The sequence below is a fragment of the Tamandua tetradactyla genome, chromosome 3 (assembly GCF_023851605.1).
Source record: "Tamandua tetradactyla isolate mTamTet1 chromosome 3, mTamTet1.pri, whole genome shotgun sequence".
NCBI lineage: Eukaryota > Metazoa > Chordata > Mammalia > Pilosa > Myrmecophagidae > Tamandua > Tamandua tetradactyla.
This window is the reverse complement of record NC_135329.1, coordinates 104,000,736-104,023,918: the sequence shown is the minus strand read 5'-3', so window position 1 is coordinate 104,023,918 and position 23,183 is coordinate 104,000,736. Positions and strand designations below refer to the sequence as shown.

The 23,183-nt window shown below is 43.6% G+C and overlaps 1 protein-coding gene across 1 annotated transcript in view; it reads left to right on the top strand.

Annotated features, from left to right (window-relative positions):
* Positions 1-7,696: 7,696 nt before the first annotated feature.
* TMEM163 (transmembrane protein 163) overlaps positions 7,697-23,183 on the top strand; it is a 314,773-nt gene continuing 299,286 nt past the window's right edge. Inside the window, exons 1-2 of the mRNA XM_077153621.1 lie at positions 7,697-8,142; positions 13,347-13,466. Of these exons, the coding sequence (XP_077009736.1) occupies positions 7,944-8,142; positions 13,347-13,466 (319 nt within the window). The 5' untranslated portion in view covers positions 7,697-7,943. The remainder of the gene's footprint in view (positions 8,143-13,346; positions 13,467-23,183) is intronic.

Below are 23,183 nucleotides of genomic sequence, written 5' to 3'. Positions count from 1 at the left end.
CACAGTGACAGTTAGGCCAGTGCTTGCTTGACCAAACAACTGGGCACCATTACCTGGCCAAGTTGACACATGAGCCTATTATACTCATCATAATATTACACTCTGATTAAAAGTTTACATAGGGACGCAAGAGTAGTTCAGTGGTAGAATTCTTGCCTGCCATGCAGGAGACCTAGGTTCGATTCCCAGTTCATACACTTTCCAAAAAACAAACAAGCAAAACAAAACAAACAAAATTTCAACAAATGGTGATGCAATAATAGGATATTCACATGCAAAAATAGTGAAGTGTGACCCTACCACATAGCATACAAAAAAAAAGTTTACATTAAACAATTGTGGGCTTTTGGGAAGGGGCTAAAGAGAATGCCAAATTAAAATTATGCAATTGCAACTGCCTCTGGTGTTGTACATGCCAGTGGGAGAGGAAGGTTTCTTGTCATCTTGAAGAGTGTAATAAAATGTTATAGAATTTTTTTTCTGAAAATTCCTCTCTTACAGCGATTTAAAAGCTGGAGCTTTTCCTACTGATGGAAGGGGGTCAAGGGAAGGCTAGGAGGAAAATGGAATCTCAGGGAACTGTTTTAGTGGCTGGCTGTGAGAGAAACTCACAATCTTCTGGCCAGTTCAACTTGAACCTGAGGCTTTGACGTGGAGCAGCTAAGAGTTTATTCCTTCAACAACATTTTTTTTTTCTTTCTGACCACTTTCTCTGTGCAGGCATTGTGGTAAATGCTTGAAACACTAGGATGAATACAATGTGTTCTTACCTTTAAGGAATTTCGAATCAGACAGAAAAAATTGGTGAAGTTAGAGGAATAAAGTGTTCTAAGGACTACAGTGGAGGTAACCATAGAGGGTAAATAGTGGGAGAGAAACAGAGGGAGTCATCAGACACTTCCAAAAAACCAAAAAAAAAAAAAAAAAAACAAAAAACCCTGAACAAATTTCTAGGCAAGTTTGAAGAGCTGAAGAAATGTCTGTCCATCTGGAGAGATGGGGCTGGAGGTTTTTCAGGAGGGCAAGTACAGTGAGAGAGAGGCTGAGGCAGTGGGTAGGGTACAGATTAAGGAGGGTCTTCCCTACCACCTAAAAGACTTTATTCTACAAGTGATGGTGAGTAGAGGAATAGTACAGTGAGTGCGATTTCTTGGAAAGACACTGTAACAGGACTGCGCGGGATGGCACAGGGGCCAAGAACAGAGGCAGAAATTTAAGCCAGGATGTAATGAGGGTCTGAAATAAAAGCAACAAGGAGCCTGGTTGAAATGGCAGGAGAATTGTAGGGAGCATTAGGAAGGTGGAATCCACAGGGACGTTCAGGACTGAGGGCGTTTGACTCTGACGGGTCAGAGTTTGAGGAGGTTGCAGGATTCTGGTTCCAGGTGATGGGGTAGATGGTGTTGCAGTTTGCCAAGAATGCGAGCCCAAAGATGCATAGGTTTTATGGGAAGGACAGTGGATTCTGCTCTGGGGCTTATTGAATTTGAGGGGGGTAGTCTTCCTTAGCTGGATGTATTCAGGGACAGTGGGATTCCTGGATCTGGGGTGCTGGGGACAGGTCAGGTTGTAGGAGGAGAATTAGGGACGAGTTGATGCCATAAGCCTTTTTTTTTTGTATATGAGCAGAAGAAACTGAGACACACCTTTTGCTGAGCTTATGTAACTCCTTTCTCAAATCAGATTCAGTTGGCTTTGCACTTAATTCTTTTTAATTCTTTACTCCTCCATATCTTTGACATTATTGAGCGGAGTCAGATGACTCATCAGCCTGTACCTGCAGCATTCCCTACCAACCCCTGACTAGCTTTAGGACAAATGGCTTTAGCCAAGGGAGACATATATCTGGTTATTCTTGATATAACTAAAAATATATTTTTATTGTAAAATATAAAAAATTTTTATTGTAAAATAAAAAATATATAGAAAACTATACAAGTCAAATGTATGACTTAAATGATTACAAGGTAAACACCACCCAAGTCAATAGAACTTTCCCAGTTGCCCCAGAAGCCTCTATAACATTCTCCATCCCAACCATAAACCTTTTCTTGTCCCCCAGAGTGGCCACTATCTGGACAGAATTTTGGACATGCACATCTGCATGAAGTTTTTGCTAACTTCATCCCAGAACTTTTCATGCCCACCATTGCTCTTTCCTGGGACAACCTCTTGCCCTGTCAAGTAAATCTCTGTTGGTAATCACTTCTACGAGGCATTTCCAGTTAAACCCCATCTATGTGCTGAGTGCTCATGAGGCATAATCAGTGTGCTGTGTGAGGAATCCAGGAGGGCAGCTTATCCTAGAACCTGTTCTCTCTCTCTGTGCTGCATCGCTAGTTTATATTTTGTTAATCTGATTTTTTCCTTTTCTTAATTTTGTTCTGATACACCCCCCTTCTGCCTAAATTGTAGGCTCTTTCAAACTAGAAACAAACCTACTGTACCTTATGTATTCCAGAACCTTCCTACTCAGAAAGCTTGTTAGAGATTCAGGAAATCAGGTCCCATCCCAGACTTACTGAATTAAAATCTTCCCTTTTGATAAGACCCCAGGTGATCCTAGAGCACTGCTCTCTCATGCATGGACTGCACATTGGAACCATCTGGGGGACTTCCAGAATCACTGCTGCCTGGGCATCACCTCCAGAGATTCTGATGTGGTTCGTCTGAGCATCAGGATATTTGAAAGTTCAGATAGGGTAACTAACTACCCCAGTTTTCTCGGACTGCGGGGTTTCCCAGAATGTGGAGTTTTCAGGGCTAAAACTGGGAAAGTCTGGGATGAACCAGGATGAGTTGGTTACCCTATTCCCAGTGATTGTAATGGGCACACAGAGTTGAGACCCACTGTTCTAGAGAGTACTAGGCAGTGGAGGTCAGGGCAAATCCTGTTTAGATTGTAAGACCCCTAAAGGCAGAGGTGGCATTTAAAAATTATTTTTGTGTCCTCTACGACAATGTTTTGCACACAAAGCTTCTTAATAATGCTGATTTTCAATATGGCATTTCTCCAAATATTTCCTAGTCATGCCCTAGTTTTAATACTTTTTTTTTTATGGGAGATGGAGTTTATACACTTAACACTCACACCTGCACGCACGTGTGCACCGACACTTCCCACGTTCCAAGAGAAGATTTTCATTGCAGTCCCATTTGTGAGGGTGCAATAACTCTCAGGCATCACTTAAATTTGTCGGTTTAACCCCCAAAACTTCAAGACTTGCAAAAGATGAATAGCATGCTTGTATTTGATTTGCCCAAGCCCATGCATGTCAAAACGTATAACAAGTATACTTTAATCTGAAATCAGATGGAGTGAAATCAAGTACAGATGGCACATTCTTGGTCATCTTTAGAATCACCTGTTGAGGCCATACGGTATAGTGTTTAGAAGCTTCAGGAGCTCCGCTGTGTGAGTCCTTCAGCAGTGTTATTCAACCTGTGCCTCAGTTTCCTAATCTTTAAATGAAGATAATGGTAATACTGTACCTGCTTTATCAGGGTTTGAGGATGGAATGTTCTTCCAAGCAGGTACTTAGCAGGTGGCTCTTCCAGGGGTAACTGCTATTTTAGTACCCACTGGAGGCGCATACTGCCTGCTTTGTTTCCTCTGGCTTCTTGGCCTTTCAGCCCTTTCCTGTGTGTATTCCTGGGATTAGGATTTGGGGAAAATTTACCAAAAATGTAAAAGGGAATACATAAGACCAAAAAGCGAAGGCACCACCCAACTTATCAACTTTTAACAGTCTGGTTCTATGTCTCCATGCTTTTCCCCAAATGTGACTTTCTCAAGTGTCCTAGTGGGAGTCCACTAATTGAAGAAGTTGGGATTTCACAAAATTCACAAAACTCCCTCAGTTTTTAAATATACAAAAATAAGTCCCAGAAAAAGCCAGTGGAATACAGTTGAAATACTAAATATCACTTATCTCTTGTCCTAGTCCGTCTTTCTTACCAGTGTTAACATTGCACTCCTAATGACTGTATTCAAGTTTCCGAGTACCTAATGGACTTGGTCTTTCCACTGTCTCTCTTCTGCAGTGGGCACTGAAAGTTCAAGGTAGGATATCTCCTCTTAGACTCAAGGCTCCCCCACTTTATTAAATTTTAAAAAATACTTTACTTTTTAGACTAGGTTTAGCTATGCAAAATTGAGGGGATAGTACAGAGTTCCCATACTCTGCACCCAGTTTCCTCTATTAACATCTTACATTGGTATGATACATTTGTTATAATTAATGAACTAAGATTGATATGTTATTATTAATGAAGGTCCATACTTTATTCAAATTTCCTTAATTTTTACCTAATGTCCCCCTTTTCCCAAGTATGCCATCAGGATACCACATTACATTTAGTTAGGATACTCTAGGCTATGACAGTTTTCTCCCTTTATGAAACAAGTACTATCCATGGAAATCAAGGATAATATTCATATACATAATTAAAAAAATCAATAATTATAAATGCACATATGTATATCAATAGGAATAAGGAGTAATAAAAATAAAGCAATACATAATTTTAAATTATGCCCAGTCACAACTGCAACAGAAGTCAAAAAAATTAATTAGATATTTGCACCTACTTATAATTTAAGAGCAGTAAGACAAGTCTTTGGAATACTATTGATGCGTTTTATTTTTGGCATTTTGAAAGAAGAACTAAATAAGTACATTCTTATATACATATGGAATGACTGGGCCGTGGTATTCATACATGTGACAGGCACAGATGTGTTGATTACTGACTCAGATGCCATGCATGGAACTGCCTTCAGTGTCCTGATTTTCCAAAACAGTGAACAAAGCACCATCTTTCCTAGGTTTATGTAGCAGTTTCATTTCCAGAAAATTCAATGTGCATTCAAATGGTGCAAAAATATTTTGTGTTTATGTGTGAAATGGAGCCAAGGCTCTAATGTAACTAGAAGCACATTTTAATGGACCCAAATGTCTAGTCTGACTTAGGAAAGTCATGTGGGAGGCAACAGTTCTTCATTGTGCTGGACAGTCTTGCACACCGGGTCATCTCTTGTGTCCCTGGCCAGCCCCCACTAAATGCCCAGTGCCAACACCTTTGAATCCTTTTGAGATCAGTTAAAGCATCTACACATTTCCAATGTGTCCCCTAAACTACTGCTGTGGGGTGTGAAGCCAGCCTGAGCTTAGCTCCCAGAGAATTACCTTGGTTTCCTCGTCTGTAAATGGGGGCATAGTACCTGAGTGAGTGAGACAATGCATGTAAAAACACTTAGCAAGTTGCCTGGCAAGAACGTAAGCAAATATTATCTTCCAGGGAATCAGCAGGGCTTGTTTGGGGAACACTATATATATCCTTAGCAGGTAGATGTGTGCACATGGGGATAGAATCAGAGAAGCATAATCCCCGCCCCAACATGTGAAATACGCTATGAATTATGAAATACTTAAAGTTCCGAAAAAGAAACACCCAGAGGTGAGCTGGAGTCGGAGAAATCTTTCTGGAGGAGTCAATACTTATTGAACCAGGGCAGCTGGAACAAGAAGGAAAATATATTTATCTCCTGAATAACAGCTCCTGGATCCTTACTTCTCAAAGTACGGTCAGTATAAGCATCACTCTGGAGTTTGTTAGAAATACAGAATCTCAAGCTCTAGCCCAGAACTACGGAATTAGAATTTGCATTTTCATAAGAACCCTGGGTGTTTTATCTGCACATTTAAGTTTCAGATGTGCTGGATTAGAGAACCAGTTGAGGAACCAAAGAAAAAAATAGTGATCGTCGTTCCTTTAATGCAGGTCTGCTGCAGACCTGAGTGTGTGGGTGCAGCCAGACAGTACATATTGTAGAGAGCAGTTAAACAGTGAGATTCTCAAAGGGTGGGTCTGGAAGAATCTGCATCAGAATCCCTGTGGAGTGTGCATGTGTGTGCATGCGTGTGTGTGTGCGTGCGTGTGTGTGGATTCAAACGCAGATCCCCAGCCAGACTTCAGATCTACAGAATCAGAATCTCTGCAAGAGCTACTGAGAAATCAGTAATTTTTTTTAAAAAGCATCTCATATGACTCTTCCCTTATGACTCTTAAATTGGGAGTAGGGGTCGGGAGGAAGGCTTTAAAAAATACCCATGCCAGGGCCCCAGCCCAGGCCAATCTCATCAGCTATGATATAAGAATATCTAGTCGAGGGGCCAGACTACAGCATTTTTGTTCTTAGACTTCCAGGTGATTCTAATATTTGAGAGTCATTGACAGGTGAAGTGGGCTAACCTGGAGAAAAAACCCCAACTGGTAGGTGGGAGAGACCAAGGAAGTGGGGAAGGAAGAGTCTTCAAATATTTGAACGATTGTCTACTTCAGAGCATAGAACCAGGGCTAGAGGGTGGAGGTTTTCACTGTTTTTTAATCCAAATAATCATTGCCTGTTTTTTTTTTTTCAGCAAAAAGGGGGACTTTGAAATTAGTAGTTCAACCCTTTCAGTCTGTAGTAGAAGAAGGTCGAGAAGGTATAGCCTGTTGCCAAGTCAGTTCAGTTCTAATTTCTACCCAACAACAAAATAAGACTCTCCCTCACCGTATTTCCAGAGCTGTTTCCATGCACCACAGAAAGCATTCAAATCGCACTCCAATCTCTAGCAAAAAGTGAATGAGAAAAGAAACAGATCGCTCTTCAAAAAAAGACTCTGAGCCCCTCCCCCAACCCCACACACAAAGTAGGTAGGTTTCAAAGTGGGGAATTGACATTTTAGAGTGCTCAGATTAAATTTAAAGATTGACAGTAATCTAAAGATGAACTCTAGACTGCAGATACCAATAAATCCAACCCGAATGTCTTAAAGGATCGATTCGGCTCTGTGACTCTCCGGGCTACAAAACAGCCGGTGTGGGCCCCGCGTGGACGAGGTCGTGGCCTCGCTTCCGAGTCCAGTTGACAGCGCAAGGGTTAAAAGCACCACGCGAGTTCCTAACTCAGAAATGCCACGGGCTCGAGCTCTGCACGATCAGAGGTGGCGAATGTCAACGGCACCTGGACCGCCAGAGAAGACCTGTCGTGGGAGGGAAGCTTCAATCCAAGTCCTGAAGTCCGAGCAAGATTTGCACACATTCAGAGGGGAAATGGCTACTCGGGGGTGGCTGGGGGTGGGGATGGGGGGACTGGCTGGGACATAAGCCCAGTGATAGCCGTGCTGGGGAAACCTCGGGGTCCAAGCAACTCCTAGGACACGCAGTGATCCCAAATATACCCGGTCCCCACGATAAGTAGGTGCTCGAGAAAGGAGCTCCTAGTTAAACACGAGACCTAAGGACTCGGGAGGAGGCTAATCCCATTTTCATCGGATGGTCGGTGAAGATAGCGGCCCAGGCGGAGACCCTACACAGCCCCTGAAGCTTGTGGAGCTCGGGAAGAGAAAGATGCCAAATTAGAGCGCTCTCTGCTCTCCTACCCTAGCGCAGCCGCTGGCTCCTCGGACGGCAGAGGCAACCGGCACCATCCCACGGCCCGGGTGGGGCGAGTACCGGTCTCTGGCCACGCCCTCGCCTGGATCCGCCTGAGCCACCTGCTGGTCCCAACGCCTTGGGTTGCCTCCCAGTCCCCGTGCGTCTGGTCAGGCCGGCTCTCTCCCTCCTCATCCGCCACGGTGCACCAGCGCCTGGGCCTCGGGGCGGGTCCCTCCCGCCGGCACCTGCCCCGGGGGCGGAGCGCGGCGCCGCCAACGCAGCACCAGCCTCTGCGACCCGCCGCGCCAGCCGCGCGGCTCCGCGACACCCTCTCCCCTTCGCCCCGAGCGCACCTCCACCCCTCGGCTTCCGCTGTCCCCCGTCCCTCTCCGCGGTGTCCTGCAGTGCCTCTGCTCGTTTCGAGCCACGGGGCCTCGCACTTCTGACTCGGGTCCTCGCAGCGCTCGCCGCCGCCACACGGATCCGCTGGGATCCGCCGGGATCCGCCGCCCAGCGCCATGGATCCGACAGCTGGCAGCGTGCGCCGCAGCCCTCCGGGTCCTGCTGTCCCGCAGCCGCCCCGAGGCCACGCGCCCTTGGCCACCGCCCCCGCCCCGGGTCCGCTGAGCTCCCCGGCGCTCGAGCCGCAGGAGCCGGAGGAGCGGCAGCTACGGATCAGCGAGAGCGGCCAGTTCAGCGACGGGCTGGAGGACCGAGGTGAGCGCGCGCCACCCCGGCCTGTCCCGCCGAGGCACGATAAGGGACCGCTCCTCGGGCTCCCCTTCTCTCCACCCGAGCAGGTTGGACCGGGCAGTCCGTGGGACTCCGCGCCTCGGGGCGCGCGGAGCCGGCACTTCCTTGCGAGGGTGCGGGGAGCAGAGGGCGCCAGCCTCACAGCCTGTGCAGCAGCTCCTTTGCCGGAACACGGCGTACCCGGGCTGCCTCTGGGTGGCCCCGCGCCCTCCTCTCTGAACGACTCAGCCCTGCCAGCGTCCACTGGAAAAGTTTGCAGGAGGCTTTTATTTGCTTTCAGCGCCAAGCCGGGGACTGTGGAGCTCGTAGGGGCCCGGACTCGGGGCGTCTTCCTTCTAGATCCCACTCCCGGCCCGGCCCTCGCCTATTCCGCGGGAGAATGTCCCTCTGTGGGTTTGGCCTCGTGGTGTGCTAGGCTCTCTGCCTCGGCGAAGGGCGCGGGAAGTGGAGCGAGTGGGAACCGGGACCGCCGCCGCTGGACTCCCGCCCCTTGGGCGCCCCCGACCCTCGCTTACCGGGGATTACCTTGATTTGAGACCCCAACCTCAGTTAGACGGATATCACTGAGATCCTAGTCATCTCCAGGGCGTGCCTTCCCTGCCCCTATGGAATCCTCCCCAGGCACTGGCTAGGGACCTCGCAAACACCCCTTACATTAGAGGCCCAAACCCTACCTCTCAATATACAGCCGACGCCCCTTTTAAGTTTCCTGCTTGAAACCGGGGAGACTCCCGGATTCACGCCAGCGTTTGTCTTGCATCTCTCCCTCGATCCCTCCATTCCTTATGGTTTGGCTTCTTTGAAGAGGGAACCCTTTTGGGTGCGTCTGCACCTCTTCTGTTTCTTGCTGAATCCAAATCCAAGCCTACACTCTCGAAGAGAATCAGTGGTTCTATTCAAACCACTTAGTGTTGGAAGCGAATTTTTGCAGCTAGGCCCTTCGCGGAGCCGGCTCATCGCCAGCCGTCATCCCCTTTTCTGAGTCGTTATTGGAAGCCTCATTTTGTTGGCTGTGGCCGGTTTATATATTTTAGTCTTAGCAGGTTGCCGCCCTATTCTTAGTATCTACTGTACATTTTTATTCCGAGTTTGGTGTTCGGATGCACAAGCTCTTTCCCTTTAGAAATTCTAAACTGTAGAATGTGGAATGGAATAACATGAAAATGGCACTTCCCAAGGAATCAGCAGAGATGCTGGCTGAGAACTGGAGCTGCTCCAGTCGCACCTTTGTTGCAGTTTTTCTCTGAGTATCACATAGTATTAACAGATGTCATTTTAGAACCCATGACTGGTGACTTCGCAAGCACGAAGTAAAACGTATCCGTTTCATTATAGGGCATGTTAATTACCTTTCTCCCCTGCAACTAATATTGTAGAATTAAAATTTTTTTGTCATGAAAGACAGACCCCAGAAGTGTGCTTATTTTTGTAGCATTGCAGGGTCATTTGTAAAACCTTGACTATTTCTCCTCATCCCACAAAATGATGAGGGGGGGGAATAGTTAATAGGATGAGTTAATATTTAGCATCATTTTACAACTCATGCTCTATTATAAAAAACCCTTCTGAATTCATTCTTAAGGTGATTTTTTTCATTGGTCAACTGAATTCCTTTTTCTATTATATTATAGCATGAAAGAATTCACTGTCTGTTCATAAACCATCTCTGTGTATTGCATGTCACACACTGCCTCTCTGTTAGGATGAGTCCTGTCCTCCAAAGAACCCAATGTCGTATGGCATTGAAAGCTGAAAGTCAGCGTGACATTCGTTTGTTTGACCTATTCCTTAATGCGAAGTTTTAATGATGAACGAGTCATTTTAATTAAACATATCAGAGGTTTACCTGGGGAGTTTTATTATATTTTATGTTTGTGTGTGTGTTTTTTCTTCTTTCTTCTGGGGCTGTATCTTTCCAATATTGCTTTTTTGTATCGGTTGGGGATGGTTCAAGTGCTGCTACCTTTTTCCTGATAATGGGAGGTTTGGGGAGGAGGAAACCTCAGCATTTTACTGCTCTGTGTCTCTCCATCATGCTTGGCTTGCTTTCTTCTGGGGCCTAAATACCTATAGGGTAATGTGGGGTTTGGAAATCAGGTATTCTGAATCTGCACCTTTACCTGTGTTTGTTCTAATGGGCTCTTGGAGTCTGTTCAGACTGCCTTTAACTCAGATCGAAGTGTTGCCTTATAATCTAGTGTTTTGAGACTCTGAAGGTATTTTCCCCTTAGAAGTGATGTGAGTTGGTCCCAGAAACCTAGCCACCTCAATACGTCTGTAACTACGGTGCTGTTTGGTTGAAATTCCAGTTCAGGGGGCAAGAGTTCTGTGATCCAAGAGGGCCAGTGTCTTGGTGGACTAAATACACCTCAGAGTTTTATATGCTTTAACATTTCCCACTACCTCCTCCATCTAATGAAAATACACCTTCCTTCAGAGCATCTAAGCTTGACCCACTAAGAGGGGTTCTCAGTGAAGAAAGTACTCAGAACTAATTCATACTGTTATAGGAATGACTGATGGTTTCACCTTCCCTGCAGATATTTGTGTTTCCGAAAAGGGAATAATTTCTGCATCAATACAACCCTTATGCTTATGGTTGCCAGACCCTAATCTCAAATATGTGAAATTTGTGTGTGTTTTAGAAATTTGAATATGGAGTAGGGAGGACCCAGTCCTGTGTGCAAATGTGAGGCCTGCCTTAGTTTCCCTGGGCGGTGCTGCCTTCCCAGGCTGCTGCTGCACTCTGAAGCCCAGCTTCCTGAAAATGTTAAGAATTCCCAGGGCACCCATGTTTGGTGAGTATGCCTGCACCCAACACATGTGTGCAGAAGAATATGGACCACTTGTTTGTAAGCCGGATTTTTGTAGGTGGAGGGAGGCCAGCCTTTCTCATTATATTCTGCTTCTCTTTGAGAAGTAGAAAGTTTTTCTTGGAATTGGCTTGTTTTTGGAAAGGAAAACCAGGGGGAAATCAAGTTTGAATAGAAATGGGACAATCTCTCCCTCCTTGGGTAATCTTCCCATTGCATTTACTCCAATGTTTTAATTTTAAACATGTCATGGGGGGACGATCAGGTCTAGAGAAGATTCCCCCCTCCTGTGACTGGGAGGACCCAAATACTATGTTATCAGGGGCTGCCCAACTCATGCTGGCTGTCATGCGAGCTGGCCTGCTGGTGGGGTGAGACCTGTACGGTGGCCACGACCAGCAACATTGTTACAACCAGCTGGCTTTGCAAGGAAAATAAATGTAACTGGCAAAATAGAAAATGCAGAATGTTGATCCACTTAGAAAATGCAGTCTACTTCTAAAAGGAACCTTGGTTTTTGCCCGCCTGGATAAGCCTCTCGAGATTAATGTTACTGTCCAAATATCCAGCAAATGAAGGGCTTATTTAAGTCAGGACTCAAATGTTACATCCTCCCAGACTCTTGAAAATCAATTGGCTAGAATGAAAGGGAGGTTTTTATATCATTTGGGAAAAAGGGACATACATTATTGAGGGTACATAGGACCTCCTCATTTTAGGTCATGGCTTTGATGGAGAAAGGGGTAAGTGTAGTTGAAAATTACAGTGGGATTTTTTTTTGGCAGCTAAGAAAGAAAACACAAAGGGACATGCTGCATATTCATTTGAAACCATTTTTCCTAGGACATAATTTGTCAGGAGAGAAGACTTTTCCCTTTTCCATCCAAATACATGTATTAAAGAAGGTTTGGGGAGAGCTCTACAGCTAGGTGATGGAAATGATATTTATTCCTACCTTCTGCAATTTCATTTACCTGCTTTGATCCTAAGCGAGCATTTAGGTTTCAGTTACTTAAAATATCTGAGTTGTAAACTGGGCTCACTAAGTGTCCTTTTTGACATTCCCTCTTGCTTTGGTCAGGAATTGTTCAGGGATGCTTGGGTCTAGGTAATAAATGGAGCTGAATAGTTTTAACAGGGTCCTTGTTATAATTTTTAACAGGATCTAGTTTTCAGCAATGAGAGCTTTAATGTGATACCCAGACAGTCACATAGGGTGGTGGTGTCTTTTACTTGATGTGTAGGTGTGGTATGTCACAGGCTGTGTGATATTTTACAAATGGGTGCCTGAGCTTAAACTACCAATTCCTTCATCATTTGGAGCTGTTTTGAGGAAACTGCCCAAACTCCAAAAGGTTTATTGTGGGTTGTTTACCCAGGGATTGTATAATAAACTCCTGTGTCTCTGTAGAATGAATGAATGAGAATTTGGTTCTCTGTGCAACTAAGAGGTGCCATATATGAGCTTTCCTTAAAGGACAAGAAAAAATATGAATCGTGATCAGACAGAATAGGTTTTAGTCTTTGACCCAAGGCTTTGAAGCTCGGACATTGCCTTGGAATTATCATCAATTTCTTTCGGAGAAATTCAATGTTGAAAGGATAGGAGGCAAAAATAAAACTTTTCTTACATGTGGTTAACCTGGAAAGTTATCTCCAGTTGTAACAGATTCACACCACTTTAATGTCCAAGAAATCTTTGACAGGTTCTTCATACAAGAGGCTAGATATTACAGGGCAGTAAGAGAAAGGAAGAAGCTGTGGCATATAATTTGGGCCTGGGGGCTACTGTTGATTGCATTAAAGATAAATGTTCCTTCTATTACTTGTCTGGGGGAGCAATAAGGCATTTGCATTCCGTGGTGACACATTGTTTTGGGCAAAACCCAGTCAACCACTTGGGACCCATGCTGGTGGATCAGTGACAATCCATATCCTCATCAGAGGGAACCCAGTGTCCAACCAAATGTGGGCTGTTCATGTTGTTTGCCTAATGGAAGGCCCTTGTAAAGAGCAGCACTTTCCTGAGCCAAGCAGGTTAGTACACGGGCAAAGGAATGACCTGGTATAATATTTGGGCGAGTGATGGGTCTGCAGAGCTCTTCTAAAGAGGACAGTGGCTCCTTACTGGGAAAGAATACATGCCTCACATTGCCAGAGCACATGATCTTTCAGGAGTTTCCCGAAAGTTTGATTTTCCTGTGAAATCTCCTAATTGTTAAAACACAGCATTGGCCAAACAAAACATCTCGGCCCATGGGCTGTTCATTCGCAGTCCTTGGATAGGAAATTGTAGCTGGGGCTGTGGGTTTCTTAAGGAAGTGCCTAACTTCCTCTTCTCCTTGTTTTTGTCAGGCTTGCTAGAAAGCAGCACCCGACTGAAGCCTCACGAAGCCCAGAACTACCGAAAGAAGGCCTTGTGGGTCTCCTGGTTCTCTATCATTGTCACGTTGGCCCTTGCGGTGGCTGCCTTTAGTGAGTATCGGAGGTCTTACCAATCAATACATGCTGGGGTTGCCTGTTTTGTTCTCTCACTACCGTGGGATGATCTTTTGCTTTTAGTTGAACGTTATCGATGAGTAAAATTTTTTTCAGGATGTTAGATAGCCAGGGTATTTATAAATTAGTAAAATGGCTTCTCTCCTTTGCAGAGGGAAGAGGTGGTTAAGAAGGAAAAATGAGAGTGGTACTGGAGATGTTGGTTCTCATCGGAATGTGGGTTTGTGAAAGTGGATTCTGGTGAAATGGTGAAAACATTCTCTTGGTGGAATGCCTTCAGCTCGGACTGACAAGTGACAAATAGATATCCTTGAGATTGGTATTTTGAGCCTAATGTGACAAATGAAAGAAATATTGCAGTGCATCCTCTCCCTTCCCTGGATCTTATCTTTGTAAGGTTTGAAATGAAATAACATGTGAATTTTAATGAAAGAAAAATGGTAGGGTCCTCTCTCAAGTTTCTAGCGACCACAGAAACAAAAACATTTATTATAATTAAGAAAAACTAAGAGCAGCAAACAATTTCTGCCCATGGATAACCCTGTTTGGGGGTTAGGAAGCATTATGATGTGTGTTTTCTAGCTAACATTTGCAGCTTATGATAATGTGCATGTGATATTTATTTTTGTTAATTGTGCAGTGATTCACACACCTAAGCAATGACATTCAGTGTAGCTCAGCCTTGGGAGAGACTGTTTTATTTTGTGTCGAGGAAATGAGTACTGTATCTTGTGTATTTTGTGATTAATTTATTACCTTAACAGAAAGGTCTGCATTCTCAGTGACAAGTGTCACATAAGGTGATTTATATGACCTCAGAGTAGGGGAGGAAAGGACTATGCTTGCTGAAAGATGTGGCTGTATGTGTGTGTGTGTGTTAAAATTCTATTCTGTACATTTGGACCTGCTGCTAGAAGTTGGCATTGGCTCCCAAGAGTGATTATTAGAATTTGACCAAATGTTGCCTGCAAAACTTGACATATATTATTTTAAGCAGTTTAGATTGCAAACACTGTGCCATATCTTGCCTCTAAAAAAGGCCAAACATTTAGAAGCAGAGGGTGATGCATTTCGGGGTATAAACATTTACCAGGAGCCAGAAATCTAATCAAGAGGAATTCTGATTGCTGAAAATAGCTTCTTCCTCCCTGCTTCCCCTTTACCCCCCCCCCCCCCTTTTTTTTACACTGACACAAGAATTACAAGCCAGATTGATGTCCCTGGAGGATAATTTAGCTGTGGTGGCTGGTGGTGGACCCTGGATCAGACACCATCATTTACATATGTAAAGAAAGAGGAGTGGAAAGAAGGGAGGTGATTTGCAAACCAGATAATAGCTACCCAGCCATGACCATGTGCCTAATAAAGCAGTTATGACTGTATTGTGTGGGAATTTGAATGAAGAGACCTGAGTGTGAAGAAATATAAAGCAAGTCTCTCCTTCCGGAGAGTGATTTTTTTATTTGATGTACTTGGGTTTCAAAATAAGAAAAAATTACGAGGCAATTTTGGCTTCACGTGCTTTGCCTGATCAGTTGGGTTTATCTTGAAAATGCTATTCCATTTCCTTTAATGGAAAGAGATTGTTGCCTAATACATATGGGAATTAGAACAGTGCTTTGTGAAAAGGAGTTTCTTTTCTTCTCAATGATTTAATCTCTTTATTGTGGCAAGTGTTTAATTTAAATCCTCTAATTTCTTGCCTATAAAATATTGAAATTGGCATATAACATCATGATCTGTGTTATTTTCTACATACATTCAGTTATCATCAATTTGCTTTCAACTTGTTCTGATTTAGGTAAACCAAAAAATGTAAAAGACGAGCTGTACTTTTTCCCCACATTAACCATCGAGTTGCTTTATTGTATGTGCGCATATGTTTCATATTTAAAACGCTTGAGATAGTTACTGTGTTGTTAGGGTTGTTTTTACCCTTTTAGTTTCCTAAATGTATTTGTGATATAAATATTTAAAATCCTTTCTAAAGCATCCATTACATGTCAACGCATTTTTGTGCAATCTTTTTCATAGCTTCAGATGGAAAGAAAATCAACAAGGATTAAACCATATTTTGCAGCTATGTTTAAATTAGTGTCTAAAGGAAAACTGCACATTTCAGAAATGATAATTAATATGTATATATTTTAAAGTGTCACCAGGAGACACTTTATTTTCCAGGGAGGAGGTTGACAGAGAGATAGGATAGACTAATGTTGTCCAGCTTGGAAACTGTTGAATTGAACCAATTAGTATTTTAAAGAGAATTCCTATAGAATTTCTATCTGTGATGTTTTGGTATCTCTGCCTGTGGAGGCGAGAGAGGGGGATGATGATCACATAAAGGGAAGACAATTGTGTTTGTGGTGGTGGCTTCACGATTGCTGGCTGGTAAACACTTTAGGGGCCCGAAGAGGCATCTTCCTTGCCGGGAATCAGTACTCAAGATTGTTGAATGGTTGAGAGGTAATTTAGAATAAATCATTTTTTTTTTTAAGTTAAATGGAAGGGAAATATATCTTGGAAAATGATAAATTCCATCCTAAAGATTTGTTCAGAAACCAGGCTTCGTCTCATGTATTTAGTGAGCAAAGTTTTTGAGACAATAGCATTCCACCACTAAAGGTCCTGACTTGGTGCTACATCTACTGCTACCGGCTGGAACTCTTGTCTTCACTTCCTCAGCTGTCACTCTCTATTTAATCGTCCATGCTGGTTTTTACTGCAGCATCTTTTCAAGAAAGACTGTTGCTTCTTTTGTGTTCGGAAATGAGAGTGATGGATAATGCATAATTTGGGGGGCACCTCTTTTCTCCATCATCTTGAAAGTTTCCTGTTTTTACATTTTATGTGCTTTGCAGATAAAGGCGATTACCCTGTTCTATCTACCGCTTTCCAGGAAATCAAGTTAGGAATTTCTAAAACTCCTAATGGTAAAACTAGCTTAGGTCAGTATTACTGAGTTACTTGTGATAAATCAGTTATCTATGTCACTAGTATGATTGATGTCCACTTGCCTGGCACAGTTAGAAAAATTAGGTGACCTTTTGAAGTTTACATCTTTAGTTCATGTGATATGAAAAGAATGTGAGCTATTTTTGAGAATACTTAAATTTCAGACCTGATTTCAGACCTGGTAAAATGCTGATATAAAACCAGATGGTAATCCATCTTGAACATTTCAAGGAGAGCCCTGGTTTGATTTGAAAATTACTTCTGTTTATAATCGGTAGGCAGCATGGAAAATGGCAATCCTATCGTGACCAAACATTTCAAAAAAGTCTACTTTAATAATGAGGCTAAAAAGAGAACAGAAGTTTTGTTTCAGAATTCAGGGTCTTGTCATCACTGATGTCTCCTTTAGAATGATTTAGGAAAATGCATTCTGACTGTGTTCCTGAGGTTTGTATAAGTGCTAGTTAATTTTTAGGCACTGAAGAAGTTCTGTGGGAAAGGAAGATATATTTGAAGCATTCTCAGGGGAAAACCTTTCCTAAGATACATAGCTCTATTAAAAAAAAAAAAAAGAAAGTATTCCGAGCCCAGATCTCAGAAAAAGCTCACTCAAAAATTTAGTGAATCAGTAGATTTAAGAATTTAAGAATTAGAAAACTCTCTGAAAGGAGTGATTTTCTTTTTATACGTGGAGATTTAAAAAAATAAGTCACTTGAGTTTGGTGTAAATTCTTGACTCTTAAAAATGGTAAAAAATGGGCCTTTATCCTCCTCATTTTTTAAAAAAATTGTAAGGCCAGGAGTTGAGAGGCAGATGAAATGAAATTACATGACTCTTCTAGAAACTCAGCCAAATGTCTGGGAACTTTCTTAGATATTCTCTCAGCCAAAGCATTCTGAAATGGAAAGGCAGGAGACCTTCCAGTGGCTTTCCAGTAACATGTAAGTCATCACAATGGCTTAAACCTGCCCAGGCATTTGTTCCCCTTTCTCAGTCGCTTCGAACTTCTCAGGACTACAGAGTGTGTCCTTCCAATGATTTTACCTTCTCACTTATCTCCAAATGACTGATGCCTCCTTTGCAGGTCACCTCTTCAAAGAGGCCTCGCCAACTACACCTTCTCACCTCTCTGAGTAGTTTTACCTCATCATCATCACAGTTCTTCCCTTTACTTCCCTGTCCCCTTGCTATTAGATGGTAAAGGTCTGCGCAGTCCTTAACTCTTTTGCCCTGGGTCCCTATGAGCCTCTACCCCTGAAATACTCTAGTGAACCAAAGACTTAAACGTGTAGCTTAACATGTCCTCTTAGAATGATCCTTTGCCTGATCTGCTGGTCTCGTTTTTATTTCTATTGAAAAAAAGCAGTATATGTATACTGTCAGAGTTCGCAGGACCAAAGGTACATTCCAAAGATGGAAATTTCTGTCCCATCCTAACACCTCTCTTTGTGCATTCTTCAGCACACTTTCTGGGCATGTACATACCTCCTGCCTCCTACTTAGGTTAGATGTGGTGTCTTATCCTTGCTGGGTTTTTAAGCAACAGGGACCTCTTACAAGCCACTGTTTTCATGGTTCTGTAGGAAGTGGAATCAATGTGGAGAATCTTCGGGTTCTAACTCCTGTGGCCTCTGAGCTTAGTGGCACAGGGGGGATGTGGGCAGGAAGTCTGTGAGCCACATCCTGGTGCTTTTCGGGGGGATAACTGGCTCCTCCAAAGCCTGCTTTGTGTTTGATAACTATGGATGTTGCTTCCTAGAAGTGGCAGCCAGGAGAGAGGGGCAGGCAGAAATGCTGTTTGGGAACCTCCCCCTGAGGCTTCTCCCTGCCTCTGGCAGCCTTCCTGCCCTCATGGGCATGCCATCGAAGTCTCCATGCTTGCCACCCCGGGATATGGAGTAGGGTTTTTGTCAGGCCCTTTTAGCTGACCACAAAGAGGCCCCTCATAATCTCGCCTATCCTTTCTGGCTAGAACCTTCTCCTCCATTTTCCAACTACCTGTCTCCTTTAGCCTACAAATGCTCCTCATAGTTCCCCAAATGCAACATCCTGCTCTTTGTCTCCCTGCCCACACACCTCTTTTTGGACTCGAATAACCTTTGTTTCTGATCTCCACCCTTTTTTCTATCCAAATTTTATTTATCCCTCAAAATCTAGATCAAAGATCATCACTTCCAGGAAGCCTTCCCTGGTTTTCCAGGCTGATTTAAATCCCTCTGTGTTTCCCATAGCCCTATAGGTAGCACCTTAACACCCAGGGCTTGGATAGTTGCTTTCTGCAATAATATGAAGTCCTCAAAGGCAGGTCTCCTTTCTCCTCCAGGGCTGTATTTTCAGTCCATAACATATTTGGCACTCAGATATTGGTTGAGGGAATGGCGTAAGTATTCACCTCTCTCTGCTAAGGCCACGGAGGCTCCAGCAGGTTAAGAATGCATGTTTGCAGGTAAAGGGCCAGGACAAAGGAATAGCAGCCTTTTTCTGTGTGGATAGAAATAAGGGGAAAGGCTACAACTTTGTAAATAGACTGGATGCAGGAGCCCATTTTCTCTCCCCTTTCCTTTGGCTTCCCCATTTCCCCTCTCTCCCCTCTCCCTTGCCTCCTCTTGGACTGAAGGACCCAAGATTCTGCTGACAGGGCCTCCTTGGTGCATTAGAGAGCACATCTTCCTGAGGCTCCATGCTCACAATGAGCTGCTGTTTCTACCCGGGAGTGGAGGAGGGGTCCCCGCAGCTGCAGGCGTGATCGGCCTCCCTTCTCTGTGTGTTCTGCACACAGCCTTTAATTAAAACTGTGACCAGAGTGCATTAGCGTGAGGGTGTCCTTGTAGCGCAGCCGTGGTGGTGTCACAGGGGAGTTGGGCCGTGGGCCTCAGCTGGACTCATCTCACAGGCCTGGGGCGGTGGGGGAGGGCGGATCCTCACCCCCTTCTTGCTTAAGCCCTGGGTTCTCTGCGAGGAAATTAGCAGACATCCCTTGGGAAATTCACGAGGATTTTCCCCATTGTCTCTCCATCTCTTTCCAGTCGTACTTGCTATCCATTTGGACGAGACAGGGTTTTCTGGTCTGGTTATATTGCAGAGATGTGATTTGGTCCTTTTCAAGGCCCATTTCTGCTGTAGCTGCTCCTGGACAAAGGATGACTCCCTGCTGCTCTGCACTGGGGGCTGAGAAGTCAAGTACTGAGATGTGGTGGAAGAAACAGATGGGGCCGGAGGGAAGGGTAGACCCCCACCCCCAGCCCCCAGTGAAAGAATCCGTTACTCACATTCGGCTCTCTTCCTTGCATAAGGCCTCCTTTGGCTACTGTGTACAGCTGGTCCTTGGTCAGTGCTGGCAGTAAAGCATAGTCTGCTCTGCTGGATGCCGCCTGGGACATCAGGAAGTGCTGTCATCCACCCCCGTGAGAGCTCAGGTCTGAGGGAGAAGGTGAGCTCTATAAATGTAAGAGGAAGTGACAGAGCACAGGGGTAGATGAGCTAACCTGAAAACTCTCCTTGGGTTAGACACAGGGGTGCTGGAAAAGAGCATCACAGACCTGTCAGAGTGAGGGTGGTCACCAACTCCTGGCAGCCCCCTCCCTCCCAAAAAGAATGAGGTGGAGATCAGCACTCTCAAGGCAGAAGCTAAGACTGCCAAGGTGGGATTAGGGTAAGGCTGCTGGTCTTGGTAAGAGGCGCTTGGCCTGTGATGTCCACAAAGGGATGGAACATGGCCTTGGCTAGCACCTGGCAGGTAGAAGAAACAAAGATCCCAGCAGGAAGTATATGCTTCAAAAGGACTTTACCTTCCATGAAGGGGTGGATCAGAATAAATGTACCGATCAGCCCAGGAAGAGCATGCAGAGGCTTGTCTGTCTAGCGGGGCTCTATGTGGGATGGGCATGGGGGAGCCTCCCACAGATTTTGTAGCCATGAGACTGACCTCGCATAAATTTGCACTTGAAATTTTCGCAGATTGGAATTTTCATAGGTTGGCTCCCTGAGGCTCTGAGATTTACAGCAGGAAGACCCTTCCTGGGGGAGGCTCTCAGGAATAAGACCTGTAAGGTAGCATGGGAAGCAGGATTGGACAGAGGAGAAGTCACAGTGCGGTGCTGTGGCTCAGAGGTTTATCCCACAGGGAGCTTGGAAACTGGGATGGCACCTCAGAGTTGTCCAGTTGAGGGAAGGGGGACAGATCACCAGGGTGTAGACTACCCCAGGGAGGGCTGTAAGCTTGGGAGAGGTAGCATTTTTCAGAAGGGGGATGCAGCTCTAGGAGGGGAATGCAGCTGTGGGATTGAGGGCTGAGGTTCTAACGAGGGACCCAGAAGGCACATCCTGATGTCCGCTTTAGGAGTTTATACCACCCATTTAGCCTGGGAATCCTCAGCCTAAGAAGCTAACATGGACATCACCGTAGGCTGGAAATACCCTTGAAGCTTCTCAAAGAAGCAAGTGTAAGACCTCACCCAAGGCCCAATGGGGGATGAAGCCCCACCAAAGATGAGCACACAATCCAACATTAGAAAGTTCTTGAAGAAAGGATCCACCATGATTGAGAGTCATACAAAACTGTCTTGATCTGAATGAAAATTTCAGATGAGAGAATTTTCTGACAAAATCCATTTAAAAATGTATACTAAATGTGAGTAGATAATAAAAAACCTATCAAATACATGAAAGGAAGAGAACTGAAAAGGGAATTTGGGAAATAACTGAATAAATGTATTTTTATATTTTTATTTTGAAACTATAACATGGGTATGGTTCTGAAGGAGTTAAGGACTACACTCATCCCCCATTCTTCCTAGACCCTCTTCCAGCAACCACTTTTACCTCTTCTAGCTGATTCTTTTATGTACTTATTATATGTAGAAATAATAAGCTTGTGAGTGCTAATTCTTGACTTTTTTTTTCAAGGTTTAGATATTATTTGTTGACTTCCCACCATGGAAGAAGATAATTTAGATCTTCTACCCTTCCCTGGCCCCATACAAACATGCTGACTTCCTGAATTTCCATCCCTGCATAATAGTTTTATTTTGCATTATTATGACTATATAAATCTTGCTTGCTGAGCGATGTAGTGAAGTATGATTACTTCTCATTTCTTACACAGGTTTTTATATTCTCTCGGTTTAATGTTTGTCTTGTTTATTCCTGTGTTTGCAACGAATTGGTTGCTTCTCCTTTTGGCTAATGTGAATAATACTGCTATGAACATGGTGTATGAATACCAGTTCAAGTTTATCTTTTCAATTCTTTTGAAAACCTGTTTTAGTTTGTTAATGCTTCCAGAAATGCAATATACCAGAAATGGGTTGGCTTTTATAAAGGAATTTATTAAGTTACAAATTTACAGTTCTAAGGCCATAAAATGTCCAAACTAAGGCATCCAGAAAAAGATACCTTGACTCAAGAAAGGCTGATCTGGGAAGGCATGTTGCCGGCATCTGCTGGTCCTCTTGGTATTGTTTCAAAACAGCTTCCCTGGCATTTTCTTTCTGCACTTCCAAAGGTCTCTTTCTGTGTCAGCATTGAAGCTTTTTGCAAAATGATTCCCTCTTATAGGACTCCAGTAGGCAACCCCATCTTGAATGGGCATAGACATAGCTCCATGAGAGCCACCTAATCAAAAAATCCACCCACAATTGGGTGGGTCACATCTCCATGAACACAACTTAATAAGAAAGATCCTTCCCTATGGGATTAAGTCTGGATTAAAGAACATGGCTTTTCTGGACTACACAACAGTTTCAAACCAGCACAATACCTAAAAAATGGAGTTGCTGTGTCATATAGTAATCATATGCTTAACTTTCTGAGGAAATGCCAAACTGTTTTCCACAGTGGCTGCCCCATTTTGTGTTCTTATCAGCAATGTTCAAACCTTCTAATTGCTCCACAGCTTCACCAACACTAGTTATTTTCTATTATTAAAGAAATAGCCATCGTAGTACGACGTAATATCTCATTGGGTCTGATTTGCATTTCTCTGGTGACTAACAATCTTGAGCATCTTTTCATGTGCTCATTGGTCATTTGTATATCTTCTTTGGAGAAATATCTATTTGAGTCCTTTAGGCCCTTTTAAAAACAGGGCTGTGTGTCATTTTGTTGTTGTAGTATTTTTTGTACATTCTGGATATTAAACTCTTATCAAATATATGATTTCCAAAGATTTTTTCCTATTCTTGAGGTTGTCTTTTCACTTTCTTTATATTGTCCTTTGATGTGTGAAGGTTTTTAATTATGATAAAGTCTAGTTTATATATATTTTTCTTTTGTTGTTCATGCTTTTTGTGTCACATTTAAGAATCCAACGTCTAATAAATACAAGGCCCTGAAGATTTTCCCTGGTGTTTTCTTCTAAGAATTTTATGGTTTTTAACTCTTATATTTAAGTTGTTGATTCACTTTAGGTTAATTTTGGTATGTGGAGCAAGTTAGAGTTTCAGTTTTATTCTTTACATGTGGATATCCAGTTTTCCCATCACCTTTGGTTATTAAAGAGATTATTTTCCCCTCATTACCTGGACTTGACATTCTCATTGAAATTCAGTTAACTATGGAGTTGTGGGATTATTTCAGTTTTATTCTATTAATATGTTTGTATAGTTGCTGTAGCTTTGTAACAGGTTTTGAAATAAGGAAATTTGGATCTCCCAGCTTTCTTCCTTTTCAAGATGGATTTGGTTATTTGATGCCCTTTGCCCTTCAATATGAATTTGATGATTGGCTTTTCACTTCTG